The sequence below is a fragment of the Hylobates moloch genome, unplaced genomic scaffold, assembly GCF_009828535.3.
Source record: "Hylobates moloch isolate HMO894 unplaced genomic scaffold, HMol_V3 SCAFFOLD_19, whole genome shotgun sequence".
NCBI lineage: Eukaryota > Metazoa > Chordata > Mammalia > Primates > Hylobatidae > Hylobates > Hylobates moloch.
In genome coordinates this window covers 22,030,693-22,053,558 of record NW_026652294.1, presented here as the reverse complement: position 1 = coordinate 22,053,558, position 22,866 = coordinate 22,030,693, and the positions used below count along the sequence as shown (strand labels likewise).

General features: G+C 39.4%; 1 protein-coding gene across 1 annotated transcript in view; it reads left to right on the top strand.

Annotated features, from left to right (window-relative positions):
* The window catches only part of ST13 (ST13 Hsp70 interacting protein), a 30,815-nt gene extending 14,601 nt beyond the window's left edge, over nucleotides 1-16,214 (top strand). Inside the window, exons 5-12 of the mRNA XM_032139183.2 lie at nucleotides 1,984-2,050; nucleotides 7,047-7,131; nucleotides 7,264-7,374; nucleotides 10,281-10,383; nucleotides 12,004-12,120; nucleotides 13,071-13,119; nucleotides 15,116-15,249; nucleotides 15,660-16,214. Of these exons, the coding sequence (XP_031995074.1) occupies nucleotides 1,984-2,050; nucleotides 7,047-7,131; nucleotides 7,264-7,374; nucleotides 10,281-10,383; nucleotides 12,004-12,120; nucleotides 13,071-13,119; nucleotides 15,116-15,249; nucleotides 15,660-15,788 (795 nt within the window). The 3' untranslated portion in view covers nucleotides 15,789-16,214. The remainder of the gene's footprint in view (nucleotides 1-1,983; nucleotides 2,051-7,046; nucleotides 7,132-7,263; nucleotides 7,375-10,280; nucleotides 10,384-12,003; nucleotides 12,121-13,070; nucleotides 13,120-15,115; nucleotides 15,250-15,659) is intronic.
* Nucleotides 16,215-22,866: the final 6,652 nt, after the last annotated feature.

Below are 22,866 nucleotides of genomic sequence, written 5' to 3'. Positions count from 1 at the left end.
TGTTATTTCATTCAAATATTGCCTCCTTCCTGTTTACTTTATGCTCTAATTCTGGATCCCTGGTAATGTTAGACTTTTTCATTATTAAGTTTCATTTCTTTATCACTCTGCTGAAAAGCAGTCTATGCTTTCTCTGTTCCATTGATGTTTGAATTGGAATGCTTGTGTTTTTCATTTTGGTACTTCAAATCTTTTTGAAGTCTACTTGATTATTTGTAAGTCTTTTGCTCTTTACTCATTTTCAGAATTTACTTTTATTAAACACATTAAATTCCTTGTTGAACTCTTTGCTGGTCTTACTCTTATTTTTCATGGCTCTTGCTTATTAAGGTACCTTGTTTACTTTATGATGTGTGTGTTTGTGTGTTGTGTGTGATATTTTGAAAATGTGTTCTTTGGAACTTCACCTGTAGAAAAATTTTGAGGCCTAGGTAAGAAGATGATTGCTTCCATCAAGTCTCTGAGTTGGTGCTACCAACTCAAGGACCCCTTGCAAGTCTCAGCATGGTGTTTTTTTGTTTGTTCCAATTACTTTGGTAATACAGAATTCCAGATGAAAGGCTGGCTTGTAGCTCTGAATTTTCGGGGAAGTTCTTTTAATCTCACTACTCAACTGTCCATTTCTATAGGACAGGTTTATACCATTATGCTTGCTGGTATTAGCATTTGGAGTTCCAGATTTATTTTGGAAGGTGTCTGGTTAGGCCACATACATTCTCTTTCTCTGAATATAGACTTCAGAGAAAGGACACGAATGTGTCCTGCATTACCTTCAAAATAAAATTGCAGCCAGGAGTGGCGGCTCATGCTTCTAATCCCAGCACTTTGGGAGGCTGAGGCAGGCAACTCACTTGAGTCCAAGAGTTCTAGACCAGCCTGGGCAGCATGACGAAAACCCATCTCTATAAAAAAAAAAAAAGCAAAACATTTAGCAGGGTGCGAGCATGTAGTTCCAGCTACACGTGAGGGGAGGCTGAGCCCAGGAGATGGAGGTTGCAGTGAGCCGTGATTGCACCACTGCACTGGAGCTTGGGTGACAGAGGTAGACCCTGTCTTTAAATAAAGAACAAATAATTTTTATATTTAATATTTATTTTTTCTGTTTACTTTTTGTAGAGACGAAGTTTCGCCATGTTGCCCAGGTTGGTCTTGAACCCCTGGGCTCAAGGGATCCACCTGCCTCAGCGTCCCAAAGTGCTGAGATTATAGGCATGAGTTGTATATTTTTTTTCCTGTGGTTAAAGATCTCCTGAGCTTTCCATTTTAGGAGGATGTTTGCTATAAGTCTTTGTTCTTTTTTTGCAGGGGTAGGGTGAGACATGGTCTTGCTCTGTGTCACCCAGGCTGGAGCACAGTGACACAGTCACGACTCACTACAGCCTTGACTTCATGAGCTCAAGTGATCCTCCTAACTCAGCCTCCTGAGTAGCTGGGACCAGGAGTGCCACCATGCCCAGCTTGTTTGTTTTTTTTTCTTTTTTTTGGAGAGATGGGATCTCCCTCTGTTGCCCAGATGCACATGTTTCTGTTCTTAACTAATCTTTATACTGTCAGCATCTTGTACAGCGTTTGGTCTGTCTATATAGCATAGGCGCTCAATAGTTGTTTGTGGGAACAAAGGAATGAGACCTTTCTCTTCTGAGGATTCAAACCTAAAAGGAGCTAGTTATCTCTTTGTGAGGAGATTGGGTTTAATATTTATGGATAGGTAGGAAGGAGCTGGTATGCTTTGGTTGGGATGGAAGGTTAAGCAAAGGTTATGTCTCGGGCAGAGTGTAGGAGTGAAATTTGTTTAGTATAAAAGGTTAAAACTCGTATGTAATTTCTCACTAATGAGTTATCATAATTGTCTCTGTTCTCTGGAGACTACAGAAGAATGAATGAAAATGGGTATTGTGACTGCACCTCATCCCTAAGAAAGTACAGATTGCTTCCTTCTCTCTCTCTCTACTAATTCTAAGATGATTTTTATTTTCTTCCTAGATAACGGAGGAGATGATGGATCAGGCAAATGATAAAAAAGTGGCTGCTATTGAAGCCCTAAATGATGGTGAGTAATCTTTTTGCTGCATTTCTATGGTAGTCAGAATATTTATTGCAGTAACTTAAATAGTGGTAAAGTAGAAGAGAAGTTACATGTACCTGTCCTGTACTGGAGCAGATAGTGTCCTATTATCCAGTCACCCCTTCCTCATTGATAAAAGAGGCTGAAATCACTTCTCTCTGCAAGGACAGATCCTGATTTGATTCAGTGCCTCTGATTTCCTGATGCTATCGTGGTGTTTTTCTACTGAGAAGAGGCTTTAAAGAGGTGAAAGGCTTTAAAAAAAAAAAAAAGTAGTATTAGAACAGTGACCTTTAACTTTTTACATATTAATACCCTTGACAGATGATGTTCATAGGCATACCAATTTTATTCCTAGTCAGAGCATGTTAGGTTCTCTTCAGAAAATCCCCTCAGAGTGAGAAAGTGGTGATAGTATTCGGTTTTTTTTTTCTTTTTTTTGAGATGGATTCTCACTCTGTTGCCCAGGCTGGAGGGCAGTGGTGCGATCTCGGCTCGCTACAACCTCCGCCTCCCGGGTTCAAGCAGTCCTCCTGCCTCAGCCTCCCGAGTAGCTGGGATTACAAGCGCATACCACCATGCCCAGCTAATTTTTTGTATTTTTATTAGAGAAGGGGTTTCACCATGCTGGCCAGTCTGGTCTCGAACTCCTGACCTCGTGATCTGCCTGCCTCAGCCTCCCAAAGTGCTGGGATAACAGGCATGAGCCACTGCGCCCAGCCTCTTTTTTTTATATGTTTATTTTTTTAACTCTCCAAGGTAACAATAGGTTATTTTTTTTTCTTTTTTCTTTTTTTCAGTTGTATTTTATTTTTTATTTTTGAGACAGAGTCGTGCTTTGTTGCCCAGGCTGGAATGCAGTGGCGTAATCTCGGCTCTCTGCAGCCTCTACCCCAAGTCAAGCAATTCTCCTGCCGCAGCCTCCCTAGTAGCTGGGATTACAGGCGTGTGCTAGCATCTTCAGCTAATTTTTGTATTTTTAGTAGAGACGGGGTTTCACCATGTTGGCCAGGCTGGTCTCAAATTCCTGACCTTGAGTGATCTGCCCGCCTCTGCCTCCCAAAGTGCTGGGATTGCAGACACGAACCACTGCGCCCGGCCCATGGTAGTATTAAATATAATGTTTGATCGGTTATAATTTGTAAGAACAAATCATGTATAAACTTGGGTACTGTGGCTGCTTGAGTAATATTTCACTCTTTATAACAGTGGTAGTGTGTCACAATGCCATAATTGACTAGATGCTATTGTATAGTGCTCATGTGCATTTGGCCTTCATTATTAGATTTAGAAGATGACTGAAGTTATTTTTACAATGAGTTCAGTATTGATGTTCTGAGTTGGTACATATTTTAAACATTTTGTGATTCTACCACCTGATTAACTTAGCTCCTTAAAACATGTTTATACTGTTTTATACTGCAGTTGCCTTAATAGTTTACCTTCCTGAAAAATTTATTCCTTTATTGCTTTCTGTTTACTTTCTCTATGTTATTCTTTTTTGTTTTTTTGGTTTTTTTTTTGAGACGGAGTCTCGCTCTGTCGCCCGGGCTGGAGTGCAGTGGCGCAATCTTGGCTCACTGCAAGCTCCGCCTCCCGGGTTCATGCCATTCTCCTGCCTCAGCCTCTCCGAGTAGCTGGGACTACAGGCGCCTGCCACCACGCCCGGCTAATTTTTTGTATTTTTAGTAGAGACGGGGTTTCACCTGGTCTCGATCTCCTGACCTCATGATCCACCCACCTCAGCCTCCCAAAGTGCTGGGATTACAAGCGTGAGCCACTGTGCCCGGCCTCCCTAGATTATTCTTAGAGTGGTTTTTTATTCTACTCTTGCTTGTAACCCGTGACTAACTTTTGCATTTATATTTAAGATCTTCATCAGAGGATTATAGACCTGCCAGACTCAGACCCTGTATTTTACTTCTCCAATCTTGTTTTCTCCAGTCAGACTTTACTGTTCTAGAATTTTTTTTTTTACTTATGCTATACTGTTTCTCTGGAAAGCTTTTCTTCACATATTTCAACTTTTAATTCATACCTATCAGTTGTTCCCAGCCATTGCTCTTCTGTACCATTCCTTTTCTTCACACGAAACTTTTGCTAATTTCCCTACCACCTAAGTTTTAAGAGACAGCGTCTCACTCTGCCACTCAGTGAGTGAGTGCTCACTGCAGCCTCAAGTTTCCTGGGCTCAAGCAATCTTCCTGAGTAGCTGGCAATACAGGTGCGTGCCACCATGCCTGGGTAATTGTTATCTCTTTTTTTTTTTGGTAGAGATAGGGTTTCATCCTGTTGCCCAGGCTAGTCTTGAACTCCTGACCTCAAGCAGGCCTCCCAAGCTCAGCTTCCGAAAGTGCTAGGATTACAGGTGTGAGGCACTGTGCCCAGCCCATTTTAAAATTTACTGTCTCGGCAATATGTAACAAAAGGAAAATGAGGCTATCACCTAATCATGTTTTTGTTTTCTCATTTTTTTCTGAACTCTATGTGCCTTTGTAAATTTAATCTAGTTCTGATTTTAGAATTTATGCAATTTTATAGTGTATTCTAAAGGATAAAAGATTAGTATTCTAAAGCAGGGGTTGTGAATCCAAGCCCCACCAAGGTTGGTGAAGGCAGTTTTGTTTGGAGAATGTAGTTAAAACCTAGAGTATGGAGCCAGAGTGCTATGGTTTGAATCCCATGTCTGGCACTTAACTGTGGCTGCTTTCCCACTACAACAGCATCATTGAGTAGTTATGACAGATTATATGGTCTGCAGAGATTAAAATAATTCTTATTTGGCCCTTTCCAGAAAACATTTACCAATTCCTGAACTAAATGTATGGAGGAGCCATTTGTTTAGTTGGGAAGATACAAATTGGGAATAGATTTGGAAATGGGGTAGGAAATGGGAATTCAGTTTTTTGGTTTTGGCTGGGCATGGTGGTTCACACTTATAATCCCAGCACTTTGAGGGGCCGAAGCGAAAGGATCTCTTGAGTCCAGGAGTCCAAGATCAGCCTGGTCACCACAGTGAGACTCCATCCCTTAAAAAAAAAAAAACAAAAAATTAACTGGATGTGGTAGCACGTTTCTGTAATATGAGCTACTTGAGAGGCTGAGATGGGAGGTTCCCTTGAGGCTGGGAGGATTCTTTGAGCCCAGGAAGTTGAGGGTGCAGTGAGCTGTCATTATGCCACTGCACTCCAACCTGGGTGACAGAGCAAGATCGTTTTTTTTTTTTTTGAGACGGAGTTTCAGTCTTGTTGCCCAGACTGGAGTGCAATGGCGCGATCTTGGCTCACCGCAACCTCCGCCTCCTGGGTTCAAACAATTCTCCTGCCTCAGCTTCCTGAGTAGCTGGGATTACAGGCATGCGCCGCCATACGCGGTTAATTTTATATTTTTAGTAGAGACGGGGTTTCTTCATGTTGGTCAGGCTGGTCTCGGTATTTCTCCATGTTGGTCAGGCTGGTCTTGAACTCCCGACCTCAGGTGATCCACCTGCCTTGGCCTCCCAAAGTGCCGAGATTACAGGCGTGAACCACTGTGCCTGGCCAAGATCCTGTCATAAATTTAGGTTTTGAACATGGTAGGTCTGAGTTGTTTATTAGACATTTAAGTGTAATTACCTATAATAGATACCTATAGTAGTAATTAATAAGACTGAGCATTTTGCTGTGTTTTCGTGAGTTCTTTTCAAGTCCTTTACTCATTTGCTAACTGGCTAAGTATCTTTCACAGTGAATTGTGACATTTATTTTAAGATTTCTGTGTTTGGCCTGGCACAGTGGTAATCCCAGCTATTCAGAAGGCTGAGTTGGGGGGATCACTGGAGCTCAGGAGTTCGAGAGCAGCCTAGGTGACACAGTGAGGCCCAGTCTCTAAAAAAATTTTTTTAATTAGCTAGGTTTACTGTTGTGGGCCTGTATTCCCAGCTACTCAGGAAGCTGAGGTGGGATGATCACTTCAGCCTATGAGCTATGATCATGCCACTGTACTCTAGCCTATGTGACAGTTAGACCCTGTCTCTTAAAAACAATTCTGTATTTGTTTTGCCTCCCCAAGATTTAGACTTTATGCAAAGAACTGTTCTGATTCTATAGGGTGTTTTATTTGTCGAATGACTTAAGGGATCAGTAAAGAAGCTAACTATGAGAATAGGACACAATGAATTAAAGTATAGGTTATGATCTTATGAATTCTAGTTTTCTTGAATTTTTGTGCCATTTCTTTGAATTCAAATAATAAGCATATTGTTGTTTTCTTTTAAAATCAGCCCTGTGAAGTTAGCATGGGTTCCTTTTCCTTTCTAAGCTTAATTTTATCTTTTTAATTTAATGGATAAAAGAAAGTCAATGGAATAAAATTATTTTACCTTATCCTTTAAATTGATTTTATCTTTTTACTTTTTTCTTTTTTTTTCTTTTATTTTTAGTTTTTTGAGATGGAGTCACGCTCTGTTGTCCAGGCTGGAGTGCAGTGGCATGATCTTGCCTCACTGCAAGCTCCGCCTCCCGGGTTGGCACCATTCCTTAGCCTCCCAAGTAGCTGGGACTACAGGTGCCTGCCCCCACGCCCAGCTAATTTTTTGTATTTTTTAGTAGAGACGGGGTTTGACCGTGTTAGCCAGGATGGTCTCGATCTCCTGACCTCATGAGCTGCCTGCCTTGTCCTCCCAAAGTACTGGGATTACAGGCGTGAGCCACCGTGCCTGTCTACTTTTTCCTTAAACAAGATCAATAAGGGTCATACTAAGAATGTGCTATTCTATTGTTAGTTGGGGGCTTATGTACCCAGAAATTGTCTTACCTCGTGAGTTACAGTATAGGTGTGGTAAGATTTGCTTTCAAGAGCCAGTTTTTGTATAACTTAGTTGTCTTTTTTATTTTTACTTGATTAAAAGAAAAATGTAAAAGACAACTGGATAACAGATCAAAACTTTGTATTAATATTTTTATCCTCTGAATATTTCTCGATAACTTTTGTTTCACTTTAGGTGAACTCCAGAAAGCCATTGACTTATTCACAGATGCCATCAAGCTGAATCCTCGCTTGGCCATTTTGTATGCCAAGAGGGCCAGGTGAGAACTCTAAACAGAAAAGCATCCCCTGGCAAATAATTTCTGCACATTTGTTTAAATAGAAGTGCTTCTGTGTTGATCCCAAAACTTTTACTGAAATAAATACTTTTTAATAACACACTTATTTTTCAGTGTCTTCGTCAAATTACAGAAGCCAAATGCTGCCATCCGAGACTGTGACAGAGCCATTGAAATAAATCCTGATTCAGCTCAGCCTTACAAGTGGCGGGGGAAAGCACACAGGTAAATAATTGAATTTAATTATTTTCAGAACTCTACATTTAAATCTGATGTTTTAAGATGCTTTGTTTAAACAAAAACACAAAAGTTCCTAATGACTTAATTTTCAAATTAGTATGTACTTAGTATCAAGAAGTGAGGATAGCTTGTAGACAGCTGCTTAAAAGGCAAAAGAAAAAGAAATTTAAAAAAAGAAATGAGAATATAGGAAGGAAGAAATAAAAAGTATTTTCATTTTTTTCATTCAAATAAAGCTACTTTTACCAGTTTTTGACTACATATGGCCAAATATAAGGTAAGGATTTTTACTTAAAATTAATTCCAGGAAAAGAAAGAATGATCTTTTATCAGTGTCCTTACAAATTTTCTCTTACTTTCAGACTCTGTAAGTTAGCATTGAACTACCAATGTGTTATAGAAGAAGGAGTATGCCAGCTTGAAACTACTTCAGTCACTGCTAGGCCACCTGAAAAATTAGGAAAAGGACGGGGGGCATAAAGAGGTGAATTTAACCCAGATTAGTAATTATACCTTGCAGCAAAACTTAGGAATATTTGTATCTTGGGGATGAAGCGTTCAGTGACTTTCACATGTTACATGGGTTGAAAGGGCTCAAATGTGGATGGAGATAAAGACGGATATGTTTTTAGGACAGCTGTATTAGCTGACTCAGAGTAGCTCTAGTGGATTTTATGACACATGTTAAAGATAAACATTAAAAGTTGAAATAAAATTTATTAATGCTGTGTCAGCACAGGAAAAGCCCCATGCATTGCTGTTGATCCTTTTGAAATCCTATTAGTCCAAGTATTTCTTTCCCTTCTAATACAAGACAGCATTGGCTCATCTTGTGCTTTGCTTGTCTCAGACTGAAAATAAGCCATTTCTGTGGGAAATCATGGTTCATTATAGCGGAAACTAAGATTTGATCACCGTGTGTGTTCATTGCTTCTGGTATGTACTGTCGTTTCAATGAACAGCTAGAAAAAAAATTTTTAAAATCATGAATTTAAGGAAAATTCTTGAAATTATGAGTTTATACTGATATTTTCTATTAAAATTTAACATTAAATGTTTTGTTTTACCTTTTAGTTTGTATTTTTAACACTTATGTTGTAAAAATTTTTGTCCTAGTTTTACATTTACTTGCTACAATGCTGTGATATACATAAAACTGTTTCAGAATTATAATACCTTAAAAACAATATACACTCTAAGTAAAGTTTGAAGGTTTTTTGGGAAGTTTTTGTTTTGCTTTGTCTTTTGTTTCTACACAGAGTCTCGCTCTGTCGCCCAGGCTGGAGTGCAGTGGTGCAATCTTGGCTCACTGCAACCTTCACCTCTCATGTTCAAGTGATTATCCTGCCCCAGTCAGCCTCCTGAGTAGCTGGGATTACTTACAGTCGCGCCCCACCATGCCCAGCTAATGTGTTGTATTTTTGGTAGGGAGGGGGTTTCGCCCGTTAGCCAGGCTATTCTCAAACTCCTGGCCTCAAGTGATCTGCCCTCCTTCCCCTCCCAAAGCATTGGGATTACAGGTGTGACCCAAGGATGTTCTTATTCTTAGAATATATATCCCACTTGAAATATACAGTCAAGATAACTGTAGGAAAAGTTACTTGAATTCATTTTTTTCTGTGTAGCTTATGTTGTTAATGCAATACACATTTTTTTTTTTTTTTTTTTTTTTTGAGGCATTTTGCTCTTTCACCCAGGCTGGAGTGAAGTGGTGCGATCTTGGCTCACTGCACCCCCGGCCCCCCACCCCCACCCCGCCCCACCCCGGGCTCAAGCAGTTCTCCTGCCTCAGCCTCCCAAGTAGCTGGGATTACAGGTGTGCGCTACCATGTCTGGCAAATTTTTTATTTTAGAGATGGGGTTTTGCCACGTTGGCCAGGCTGGTCTTCAACTCCTGACCTCAGGTGATCCACCAGCCTCAGCCTCACAAAGTACTAGGATAACAGGCATGAGCCATCGCGCCTAGCCACAGCTTTTTTTTTTTTTTTTTTTTGAGACGGAGTCTTCCTCTGTCACCCAAGCTAGAGTGCAGTGGCGCGATCTCGGCTCACTGCAAGCTCCGCCTCTTGGGTTCGCGCCATTCTCCTGCCTCAGCCTCCCGAGTAGCTGGGACTACAGGCGCCTGCCACCATGCCTGGTTAATTTTTTGTATTTTTAGTAGAGATGGGGTTTCACCACATTAGCTAGGATGGTCTTGATCTCCTGACCTCGCGATCTGCCTACTTTGGCCTCCCAAAGTGCTGGGATTACAGACGTGAGCCACCGCACCCAGCCGCACAGCTTCTTATTTCTGTTTGTATTCAGGTTTAGGATTTGCTTTATTTCCATTTTTCTGATTTTATATTTTGAGTATGTAAAGCATTTAAATGTTTGAAGAGTTACACCTGAGTTAAAAGGTATACGCAGAGAATTCTCAATTTTCGTTGCTGTCTCCTCTGCCCCATTCTCACCTACTCTCACCAACCTTTAGTGTCTGGTTTACTTGTTCTGTGTTTTTCGTAAAGCCTGTACACATGTATTATTTTCTCTTCTGTCTTACATAGAAGGTAGCTAAAAGCTAACACATTATGTTAGTCCTGGTTTGGATGAGTTGAAAGTTACTGTTCTACATACTTCTTAGAAAATTACGATATTCTGAATTAAGAAAGATTGTTTGTTTTTTAGCTTTTAGTAGAAAAGCAGCTTTAAATAGAGGAAATTTAAATATTTTCAGGTTTTTACAGAGTTAACTAAAGTGGGATATAGTAATTGAATTGGTTGGTGAAAGTTTATAGTTAATATTTAACTGAAGCCTGTTTTAGAACAATCCTTTTTTGTAAGGAAGAAAGATATCATGCCACATAGGTGAATATGTATAAAAGGCTCCTAAAATGAATGTAAATCTGTTTCAGACTTCTAGGCCACTGGGAAGAAGCAGCCCATGATCTTGCCCTTGCCTGTAAATTGGATTATGATGAAGATGCTAGTGCAATGCTGAAAGAAGTTCAACCTAGGGTATGTCAAAGTAGAGAAAGGGAAAGTCATTAGTTTAATACTCCATCGCTTTAGTGCTTAGCCCCTGACAGTCGTAATTCTTCTGAAAAACAGGCAAAGAAACAAATCATTGGAAGGTATAATCTGTAACTGCTGAAGTTTGTGCTCAACTCTGGAGATCTCATTAGGTTTTCATGCTTTCATTTCTGATGCATTATTAGAGCAAACTCTGTTACTTTGTTTGGAAGCCTGCAGTGGAATTACAACCAGAAAATTAGAAAAGGGGGTATCAGGTTTACAACAAGGAAACAAATAGAAAATCTATAATTAGCATTACCCAAGATTGAATCTGATGTGTCCTTATATATAATAGGTGTATACAACCACTTTATAAGGCAAGAAGGCCTTGTGGAACTTAAGAAGTTTCAGTCTTTCCGGCCGGGCGCGGTGGCTCATGCCTGTAATCCCAGCACTTTGGGAGGCCGAGGCGGGTGGATCATGAGGTCCAGAGTTCAAGACCAGCCTGGCCAACACAGTGAAACCCTGTCTCTACTAAAAATACAAAAAATTAGCCAGGTGTGGTGGCATGCGCCTACGTAGTCCCAGCTACTCGGGAGGCTGAGGCAGGAGAATCACTTGAACCTGGGAGGTGGAAGGTTGCAGTGAGGCAAGATCACGCCACAGCACTCCAGCCTGGGTGACAGAGCGAGGCTGTCTTAGTAAAACAAAGAAGTTTCAATCTTTTAAAAATAATAATATTGAATCCCAAAGGTAGAACATTCCAGCTTTTAAGGATGATTTTTCTCTAAAATTGTTGGTTAGAATAATTTTAATGTGTTTACATGGTAAATCCTTCATTTTGTGGGTAGTTCAACTGTCAAAAATTTACTCTCAGAGATTTTAAGATAGTGGAAATTGTATTGAATTTAATTATTTACTGCCAGAGAGTTCATTTGGTTTTCTGTTTTCTTAAAATAGGGCAAAGTTGTATCTTTGTCAGCAAAGTGTAAACAAGCTAAAGTGACAGTTGAATTTGAATCTCTTAAATGTGTTTTACTCTGAGGAAATAATAGATCCAGAGCATTTATTCGATACTACTTACTAGTGTCTGGTACACATATTTACATTTTTCCCTCTCAATCAATCCCTATAGCAATTTGATAATACTAAATATTTCTTCCTCTCCTATTTTATGGATACAGAAACTTAAATATGCTATGGCATATACTTGGGATATGTGTTCCCAGTCTCTGCCTTCCCACGGCAGACATCCATAATAATACTCTTCCTACTGAACTCAGCTGTCCTTCTGAAACCTAAACACTGTGTATCTGATAGAAACTAGCAGGCAAGAATTGTCATGCACTTAGAAACCTATTTGTTAATCTTTGAGCTTAATTGTTTGAGATTATAACATTTCTAACTTCAAATCCCAGGCCCCTTTACTCTGTTTTACAGTGCCTCATGCAGTTGAGGTTGGTTTTTTTAAAGGCTTACCTTGTGTTAGGTCTTTTTCTACAAGACATATCTGTCATTTTTCTGAACTGCATGTTGAATTAAACATCTTTCCACAAAGAATATTTGTGTTGATATTATTCAGCTTTTGGAGCAAGCTTATTTTGCTATGGCTCTTTTTTCTAGGCACAGAAAATTGCAGAACATCGGAGAAAGTATGAGCGAAAACGTGAAGAACGAGAGATCAAAGAAAGAATAGAACGAGTTAAGAAGGCTCGAGAAGAGCATGAGAGAGCCCAGAGGGTAAATTCCCTATAGCTAAGCCATGAAAGGAAAACACAGCAAATTAGATAAAGGTTTTAGGACACTAAAATTCTAATTCCTGGCTCTTTTATTTAATGCTGGCTACAGTTCTATAGAGTAATGATATTACTTATAAGGAGTCTCCTTTCACTGTGTCTAATTTTGGGGACATTTTTAGTCTTAAATTATTCAGTGAGCTTTTATTTCATCATTTTATATTCTTGTTTGTGTTTTTATAAAATCAGGAGTTTTTCCAGGTCAAGTAATTGAAATGTGACAGTATTATTGTTTGATCTTTTGAGGATGCTTGGCCAGATTAATTAAATTTGTGATTCCTCCTCTCTTCCAACAGTGGATGTGTTGCTATTTAAAATTGCTATTTAACAATTGGCAATTATATCCAGTTGTCCTTTTCTTTGTATCAAAATTGTGCTATTTAAAATTGATTCTAGCAGGGCAAGGTGGCAAGTGCCTATAGTCCCCGCTCTTTGGGAGGCTGCAGTGGGAGGTTCATTTTCTCTTTTAAAAAGCAGCAAAAACAAATCAATAAATCTACATTTGTATTATGTAGGGAGAGTAATGGAAAAGATGTACCTGGGAAACAAAAGTCATGGTAGTCTTGGTAATCTAGCCATGTCCTTCCCTATGGGTGTTTTAAAACCAGGATGAATTTAGAGTTTTCATATTAGTACTGTAAATTGTTTTCCAGGTTTGCTTGTTTCCAGAGTAGAAGTAAAACACTTTACTTGAAATTATTACCGAGAATAATGCCCACTGAGAATCCAGTTGGAAAAAATGTTTGAAGGGGGTATGGAGTATATCCTTTAGTTCAGTATTGCCATCTACTAGGTTATTTTACAATTTTTTTCATGGTCTTGCATGGACAGCACTTATTTCTTCTTCTATTATATAATATGTTTTCTTTTTTTTTTTTTTTTTTTTAATCAAAGGAGGAAGAAGCCAGACGACAGTCAGGAGCTCAGTATGGCTCTTTTCCAGGTATATTTAAAGAAAAGTTAAAACTGTTTTGTTTTATTATACAGTGATATTTTAATATAATACTTAATATTTATTATAAAGTGATACTCTGATTTTGTTCTCTTATACAGTGCTATGAAGAACCTAGGTAAAAGAAATGATGGAATTATTAGGCATAAAAATGATGTTTTTTGTCCAGTGTAAAAATAGCATATTTTTCTTTCAAATGTGATCAGAAATTGCTAGTGAGGCAAATCTTTGAATACCAGAGGACAGGACTAACACGGAGATAGAAGAGACGGAAAAGGCACGCAGAAGATTTATTGAGTACTTCCTGATTACGACAGTGTGGAATTTTATAAAGACTAGAACAAGACTTAATTTTTTGTTTTTTAAACAGCTGTCTCCAGTTGTTTAATGGTAACTAGCTTTCTCTTAAGGAAAGTTTTTAGAGGCTACGTATGCTTATATGTCATTGGTTAGAACTTAGTTGCATGATCTGACGCTAGAAAATCTAGCCTTTATTCTGAAAGAGTATGTGCACAGCAACAGAAAACAAACCTAGAACAAATACTGAGGATGACCTGCTGTTTGAAGAAAAAGCAAGAAATTAAATTTAGCTCATAGTTTACTTCCTATTTAAAATATAAATAATCTTATTGTCACATACCTTTGTTTTAGAAATTGACTGCTAATGTTGGGCTAGTACTAGAGATAATTTTCTGTTATGTACATTTTATTTAGATTAGACAAGCTTTGGGTCAGTAATTTTGTTACGGGTAGGCACTAATTTTTCAAAGCATTGGGATAAGTACGGGCAGCAAGAGAAGTTAGAAGTTGTTTTATGGTCAGTCCCCTTAGATTTCTTCATCTGTGATTGTTAGTTATTAATGGCCATGTTTTAATTACTGTTGAAGCAGGTAGAAATGACTTTATCATGTGTTTCCTTCTTTAAAATGGCGTTACTTACAGTGACCCTTTGTAGAATACATTAATGTTATCTTTCTCTATATTATTATTTGTAGTTTTAGAATATCTCCAGTAGACATACAGATTTATGATACTGAAGAACAGTAGATTATTTGGGTTTATAATCTAACAAATTATACTGGGAGAATAAAATCCTTTTTGCTAGAGCATTATTCTCTGTAAAGAAGCACCAGGAATTCCTGTTAAAAATCCAGGTTTCCAGTTTCAGAGAATTTTTATTTTGAGATGGAAATGAAAAATCAACAGATAAACAAGCCTTTTAAGGTAGTCCTTAACTGAAGGAAGGTCTATGCTAGATGAGTATAGTTGAAACAAAAACCTAAACTAAACTCGTATGAATTAATTTTAAATTGAAACAGACAAATATTCCAAGAATGGAGAGTTGAAAGATGATCAAAATGACTAGCTTTATAATCTAAGGAACTGTTAGATGACTGTTTTTAAGGTGAGATTAGTCTTTTAACAGTGTTATTACTAGAAAAAAGTTGCTGAGCACGGTGGCTCACACTGGTAATCCCAGCATTTTGGGAGGTTGAGGCAGGCAGATCACCTGGGGTCAGGAGTTCAAGAGCGGCCCGGCCAACATGTTGAAACCCTGTCTCTACTAAAAATATAAAAATTAGGCATGGTGGTACGTGCCTGTAGTCTCAGCTACTCGGAAGGCTGAGGCAGGAGAATTGCTTAAACCTGCGAGGCAGAGGTTGCAGTCAGCCAAGATGGCACCACTGCACTCTAGCCTGGGCGACAGAGCAAGATGTCTCAAAACAAACAAAAATAAACAACAGTGTTATTACTAGAAAAAGGTTAATCCAGGAGGTAACAAAGTCTGATTTACAGCCTTGTTTTTAAAGAGATAATTAGAAGCTATAACTTGTGTCTTGTTGCAGTCTGATTAGAATTTTCAGACTCTTCAGATTACTTTGTGCTTAGTGGCACCCTTATTCTTTTAACCTGTACGTTTTGTGGATGAAATACTGTGTCGGAATATTTGGGAGTATGATTAGTGTCTATTCATTTTTTATTACAGGTGGCTTTCCTGGGGGAATGCCTGGTAATTTTCCTGGAGGAATGCCTGGAATGGGAGGGGGCATGCCTGGAATGGCCGGAATGCCTGGACTCAATGAAATTCTTAGTGATCCAGAGGTTCTTGCAGCCATGCAGGTAAGACTTGGAAGAAAAACTTTGGACTTTGTATCAAGGCAATTCTTTCATAATTCTGTGTGGAGACAAAGGTTACTCTCGTAGCTATTTTTTATTTATCACAGTTACCAAATAGCTAATTATGCAGGAGTGACATTTTCTTTATGCAGAGTGAGTAACTTAAATTTTTAAAACTAGGAAATACTTAGTAACAATTGGCAATTATATGCAGTTGTCCTTTTCTTTGTATCAAAATTGTGCTTTTTTCATCATACAGTTCAAATGACATAATTCAGCTTGATTTTGATACTTCTAAATCCCATTTAACTTAACTATCACCAAATTACAGGTCTAAATAAGAGATGGAATTTAGGATAATAAACTTACTGACCCAGTAGGACACTTTTTAAATACAAACCCTTTCTTTTCAGGATCCAGAAGTTATGGTGGCTTTCCAGGATGTGGCTCAGAACCCAGCAAATATGTCAAAATACCAGAGCAACCCAAAGGTTATGAATCTCATCAGTAAATTGTCAGCCAAATTTGGAGGTCAAGCGTAATGCCCTTCTGATAAATAAAGCCCTTGCTGAAGGAAAAGCAACCTAGATCACCTTATGGATGTCGCAATAATACAAACCAGTGTACCTCTGACCTTCTCATCAAGAGAGCTGGGGTGCTTTGAAGATAATCCCTACCCCTCTACCCTAAATGCAGCTGAAGCATTTTACAGTGGTTTGCCATTAGGGTATTCATTCAGATAATGTTTTCCTACTAGGAATTACAAACTTTAAACACTTTTTAAATCTTCAAAATATTTAAAACAAATTTAAAGGGTCTGTTAATTCTTCTATTTTTCTTTACTAATCATTTTGGATTTTTTTTCTTTGAATTACTGGGCAGGGAATATACTTATGTATGGAAGATTACTGCTCTGAGTGAAATAAAAGTTATTAGTGCGAGGCAAACATAACTCATTTGAGGATAAAGTTTGTGTTGGATATGTGGTTCCTGATGCATTTTGACTTGTCTCTTTAAATGCTTTATCTTTTTCTTTAAAGATTTATTTCAGTAAAACTAATTGGGACCACCTGTATTTCAGTAGGACCTGGGTAGGGATTGGAAGTACTTGGCAGGGCAGCAGCAATCTTGCTGTGTTTGATATAACATGCATCCTTGGGCAGGTTGCCCTTAAATCTTACACTGTGGTGAAGGGGATGATTTTTTTTTTGTAATGCTGCAGTAGAGTTGGAGTACTTAGTTCTCTTGTTGTCCAGTATATCTAATAAGTGTTTCATATTATTTCCACGTAAGGGAAATAAGGTAGTACTTTTCTTTTTATATTTCTATGCTTAAAATTCTCTTTCCTAGTCAAAAATTGCCCAACTCTGTGTTTGCTTTCTGCTTGTTACATTTGTGTCTCTTACTTTTCTTGGGCTAAAGACAGGCTTTTTCCACTGGCATCATCACTGCTATCATCCATTAACAGCATAATTATACAAGCATATTTAATGCTGAGTTTAATTTAATATGTAATACATATGGTAATTGTAGGGTAATACCCACAACAACTGTAGTTTCTTACTTGGCCAAGAGAATGCTTATTTAAGTGTTAGACTTCCATTCTGGCAAAATCTTGCCATATCAGAAGACATTGGAAAGAGGGATTCCCTTTGGTGTTTGGTCTTCTACTTAGAAAATACCTATTGCAGTTAGTTTATCTTATAGTATTCATCTTTGTATTCTGAAGATAAGATTTGAATTAAACTGATATACACAGAGGGGAACTAATTTTTTTTTATGCAATGTGAATTATAAATGAGATAATCCACAGTTACTCATTGTGGAGTTGAGACTATGAAAGACTCATTGTCTTTGTATTCAGCTCTTAAATAGTGTAACCATATCCCCACCTCTGCTTGCTTTCTTTCCCTCCCCTCCAATGATAAAGAAAATGATAAATTTTCTGTTGTGCATTCAATTCTTATTTTAAATAAGACTTAAGTATAGGCATTGTACCTGACATTGCTACGTTTCTACCAGTGTTTCAATTTAAAGTGCTAGTGTTTAAAAACATTTTCAAGGGATAAGACCTTCCGTATTTTGCTTATTTGAAGAATCAGTGGTAGGAGCAGTGAAGTAAATTCTATGGAGTACATTTCTAAAATAGCACATTTCTGAAATCATAAATAAGCTTATTCAGGTTCTAACCCTTTGCTGTACACAAGCAGACAGAAATGCATCTGTTACATAAATGAGAAAAAGCTATTATGCTGATGGAGCATGCTTTTTAAATCCTTTAAAAAACTCATCATATAAACTTGCATTTGAGCTTGTGTGTTCTTTTTGTTAATGTGTAGAGTTCTCCTTTCTGGAAATTGCCAGTGTGTGCTTGGCTTAACTCAAGAACAGTTTCTTCTGGATTCCTTATTTGATTTATTTAACCTAATTATATTCTAATATTGCAAATATTACCATAAGTGGGTAAAAGTAAAATTCCTCTTCTGAAAATGTGTCCTGTGCTTTTAGATTTTTAAATTCCCTAATATACATTCTTAATTTTCAACTCAATGTTCTAAACTAGAAATGTTTTCTTGTACTAATTATGCTATCAGAAGGAAGTTTTTTTCTGCTTAGAGTTACATTTCTAGCTGTCTTTAACATACAGTTTCAAACTAGATATTGGGCAAGTGCGGTGGCTCATGCCTGTAATACCAACACTTCTGGGAGGCCGAGGCAGGCAGATCATCTGAGGCCAGGAGTTCAAGACCAGCCTGGCCAACATGGCAAAATCCCGTCTCTACTAAAAATACAAAAATTAGCCAGGCATGGTGCTGGGCACCTGTAATTCCAGCTACTCGGGAGGCTGAGTCAGGAGAATCACTTGAACCTGGGAGGCAGAGGTTGCAGTGAGCTGAGATCGCGAAACACAGTCTCAAAAAACAAAAACTAGATATTGATTCCCCCCCACCCCCCGCCCCTGACTTTTTGTAGCATATGTTCTATTTTATGTCTCTGGTACTCAAGTTATTTACTAGGTATAGTTATTTACTAGGTATATTAGGCTGCAGACTATTAAGTGCTGCAAACAAGAACCCCTAAAAAACATGTACTTTCTTTTGGGTAGCTGTTCAGAGGCAGGCATTCTGCCATACTTAGAAGGTAGCTTCCATTTCTAGTCCAAAGTTGCTTGCTCTGGTGCTCATTCTCCAATTGAGGAACTAGGAGAAGGGGGGTCTGGGAAACATGCTGAGATACTGAAGCTAATATATGATGTTAAGATTTTATTACTTCTAATATCCCATTGGTCAGTTTGTGTGTTGAGGCTATGTTTAGCTGCAGGGAAAGCCAGTTTGTCATCCATAACTGTGTGGTCACATGCTCAAGAAAAAACTTAGAGTAGAAACAGGAAAGATGACTTGGGGTGACACCTAGCAGTCTACCATACTAGGAAATACTAGTTTGATAAGATAAAGGAGAATTTCATTTTAGAGATTTGCTAATGACTAAAATTCATGCACCTGAGTAGGCACAGGTAAGTAGTGTTTGTGCCAAGCCCTGTTACAATCAGTTTGCAAGTATTGGATCAATTCTGATAATGACCATAAGGGTAGATACTGTTAGCACCACTTTACAATTTTACAGATAAGGAAACTGAAGCACTTAATACGTAAATTGCCCAGGATAACACAGCTGATTATTTGTAAAGCTGAGATTGTTGAATACAGAGGTTTGTGGCTTTAAAGGGCTTTCTCCCAAACTCTATACTGTGCTGCCTCTGTGTACAAGGTTGATTCTTGCAGAATTGTTTAAGGAACTGAAAACAACTAAAATGTATATTTGAATAAGGTTGGTTAAATAAGGAGTGTCACACACTTGATGTGCTGATGTGTACATCCAGGGGGTTTCTTCCTAATAGTAAGGGACACAGCATAATTGAAGTGCATGACAAGCCCCCAAATAAGGGCAAGAATAAACTAAGCAAAAAAATTATAGTACAGTAATTCTAAAAAGTTCAATATGTGCCAGTATTTACAACCAGTATATAATGTACTTAATAGCGCTCATACAGTTTGGGGAGGAAAATGTCCTAAAGTAAATAGGCAACAAAAGTGAATAATTGTTGAGCTTTAAAAAGCAAATTTAAATAGTATGCCTGTCAAGTTGGCAATTTTTCAGTGAGACCTTTCGTATAGTGCTGGTGGAAGTATAAGTTTATGGTTTTCTATAAAGCTGTTTAGCAATAAACTAAAAACTTTGACGTTTGGTGAAATCCTAATTTTAAAATTAATGGTTCTAAGAAGCCAGGAGGTAAGTAGAACTAATGTAAATGTCTGTGGTGCTCTGAAAATCTAGGCATCTAATACATAATTAAGTAGTTTACTCACAGATCACTGGGACATTTTTAGATTGCAGGGTAAGTAACCTGACCATACTTAAGCCAGTGTAAAAGCAACATACACGAAATGGCAAGTACTAGCTAGGTTCCTTTAATTCTTACAGCATGGGTGTATACGTAATGGCCTTAAATTTTTTATATGCTTTATGTAGTGTCAAGGGGTATGATGCTTACATAATTCAAAGGACCCTCATTAAGGAAAATAATGTAATTATGAACACTAAATTGGACACACAAGTGGGTATTTGTTTAGAACGAAAAAAGCCAAAAATTACAATCGTTAGGTTTTTTGAAACAATCTTTCTCTGTTTCCCACACTGGAGTGCAGTGACGCAATCGCAGCTCACTACAGCCTTGACCTGGGCTCAAGCAATCCTCCCACCTCAGCCTCCCAAGTACATGGGACTGCAGGCATGCACCACCATGCCCATCTGTTTGTTTTTAACAGCAATGAAGTCTTACTTTGTTGTCCAGGCTGGTCTGGAACTCCTGGTTTCAAATAATCATCCTGCCTCAGCCTCCCAAAGTGCTGGGATTACAGGCGTGAGCCACTGTGCTCAACTAAGTTATAATTTTTAAAAATTATGTCTCAGCCGGGCACGGTGGCTCATGCCTGTAATCCCAACACTTTGGGAGGCCAAGGGTGGGGTGGGGGGCGGTGGATAACTTGAGGTCAGGAGTTCGAGACCAGCCTGGCCAACATGGTGAAACCCCATCCCTACAAAGTACAAAAGTTAGCTGGGTGTGGTGGTCCATGTTTATAGTCCCAGCTACTCGGGAGGCTGAGGAAGGAGAATTGCTTGAACCTGGGAGGCAGAGGTTGCAGTGAGCTGAAGTTGCGCCATTGCACTCCAGCCTGGGCGATGAGCAAAACTCTGTATATATATATAAAATGTGTCTTGAACATCACAACTTAATAGTTGCATTTAATAACTGATGTAGCTATGCAATGTCTACGTTTTTCAGTGCATACTCTGATTACATGAAAATGACTGGCTGGGTGCAGTGGCTCATACCTGTAATTCCAGCACTTTGGGAGGTTGAGGTGCATGGATCACCTGAGGTCAGGAGTTCGAGACCAGCCTGGCCAACATGGTGAAACCCTGTCTCTACTAAAAATACAGAATGAGCCAGGTATGGGGGCGTGCACCTGTAGTCCCGGCTACTTGGGAGGCTGAGGCAGGAGAATCACTTGAACCCAGGAGATGGAGGCTATAAAGTGAGTCAAGATCACCTCGCTGCACTCCAGCCTGGGTGACAGAGGGATACTCCGTCTCAAAAAAAAAAAAAAAAGTGTACTGTTTTCAGTATGTCAGTCTTTAGTTGATCAGGCCGGGCGCAGTGGCTCACCCCTGTAATCCCAGCACTTTGGGAGGCCGAAGCGGGCGGATCACGAGGTCAAGAAATTGAGACCATCCTGACCAACATCATGAAACCCCGTCTCTACTAAAAATACAAAAATTAGCTGGGCGTGATAGCGCATGCCTGTAATTCCAGCTACTTGAGAGGTTGAGGTAGGAGAATCACTTGAACCCGGGAGGCGGAGGTTGCAGTGAGCCAAGCCTGGGCCACAAGAGTGAAACTCCATCTCAAAAAAAAAAGTTGCAAGGCCGGGTACAGTGGCTCATGCCTATAATACCAGCACTTTGGGTGGCTGAGGCAGGTGGATCACTTGAGCCCAGGAGTACAAGACCAGCCTGGACAACGTAGAGAAACGCTTCTCAGGTTTAAAAAAAAAACTGATCAAAATGTTTTTGGTATCTAAGATACAAAAACGTCAAAACAAAGTATTAATGTTTTCATAACTATGATGCATAATCCAGTATATTCTTGACAGCAAGCTCCCAATTTGATCAGGAGTCAGAATTGAGTTCTCAAGTTTTACAACCAACTAGTTTCTGTCTACGTTCCCATGCCAAAATCGTCTTTTTTTTTTTTTTTTTTTTTTTTTTTAGGAGTCTCACTCTGTCCCAGGCTAGAGTGCAGTGGTGCAATCTTGGCTCACTGCAACCTTTGCCTCCTGGGTTCAAGCGATTCTCCTGCCTCAGCCTCCCTAGTAGCTGCAGTTTCTACATTGTAATTTCTGCAAGGCACGTGCCACCATGTCCGGCTAATTTTTTCTATTTTTAATAGAGACAAGGTTTTGCCATATGGGCGAGGCTTGTCTCAAACTTCTGACCTCAAGTGATCTGCCCGCCACGGCCTGCCAAAGTGCTAGGATTACAGGCCTGAGCCGCTGCGCCCAGCCCAAAATCATCTTCGCTTCACTTTTGGTCCTGCACTTTCACGTCATGATTCTATGGCGTGATGGGAATGTTCCTGGAAGCAGTATCTTCTGCAAATTTTGTGAAAACGGCCAAGTTAAACTTTGTTAGGACCCTCTCCCAGGGATTAAGTGTGATGTTGGGCATAAAACACTAAGCCTGGCATGTAGTCAGCACTCAGGAGTTATCAGGAGGATATTCTAAAAGGAAACATGGTAGAGACAAGTGGTGATGGTGTCTCAGGAAAGAATCCCTGAGTCCCTGAGGAGCATCCTGAAGCAGAATCTCACAGTATGACAGGTTAAAGCTGAATGTGGCTTTAGTTCTATGTAGTTTTGTTAGTCACTTTGCGACATGGAAAAAAAAAATTTTTCCTTCAGTATTTTATGAAGTACTGCTACATAAATTGGCTTTCGTAATCCTCACAGCAGATGGGGATTGTTGGTACTAGTACATTGTCATTTCACAAAGGAGGAAACCCAAGAGGTTAAATGACTTCCGCAGTTGCCAACTAGGGGGAGGCTCCCACTCGCGTCTTGTATTTTGGGCTCCTGATGCTCAACGTCTCTTCCCACCACACTCAAAGGTTTTTCGGGAGGAAGAAGTTTCCAAGTCCACAATTGAGTTTTTTTCCTCTTGGCCAAAATGTGACTTTCCGAATAGAAAAGAGCTCAGGCGCAGAGAAACAGGGAGGCTGGAGTCTCATTGAGTTTCCCCATCTTTGTCACCAGAGTAAAGGCCATTAAAATCTCTGAGATGGAGGGACTGGTCAGGGCCCGGGAACGCCAGAGAACGTCGTGGGAACCGGGAGCCGGGTACCTGGTCTCAGGCCGCCTTGCGCCTTAGAGCCCGGCCCCCGCGAACAACTCGCTGTCCCGCCCCGCGCCCACAGGGGCCAATCAGCGCTCAGGGGCGTTCTTAGGCCCCCCCTTTTCCTGCCCCGCGACCCGGAAGTGGTTCTAGGGCAGGCGGGCGGGT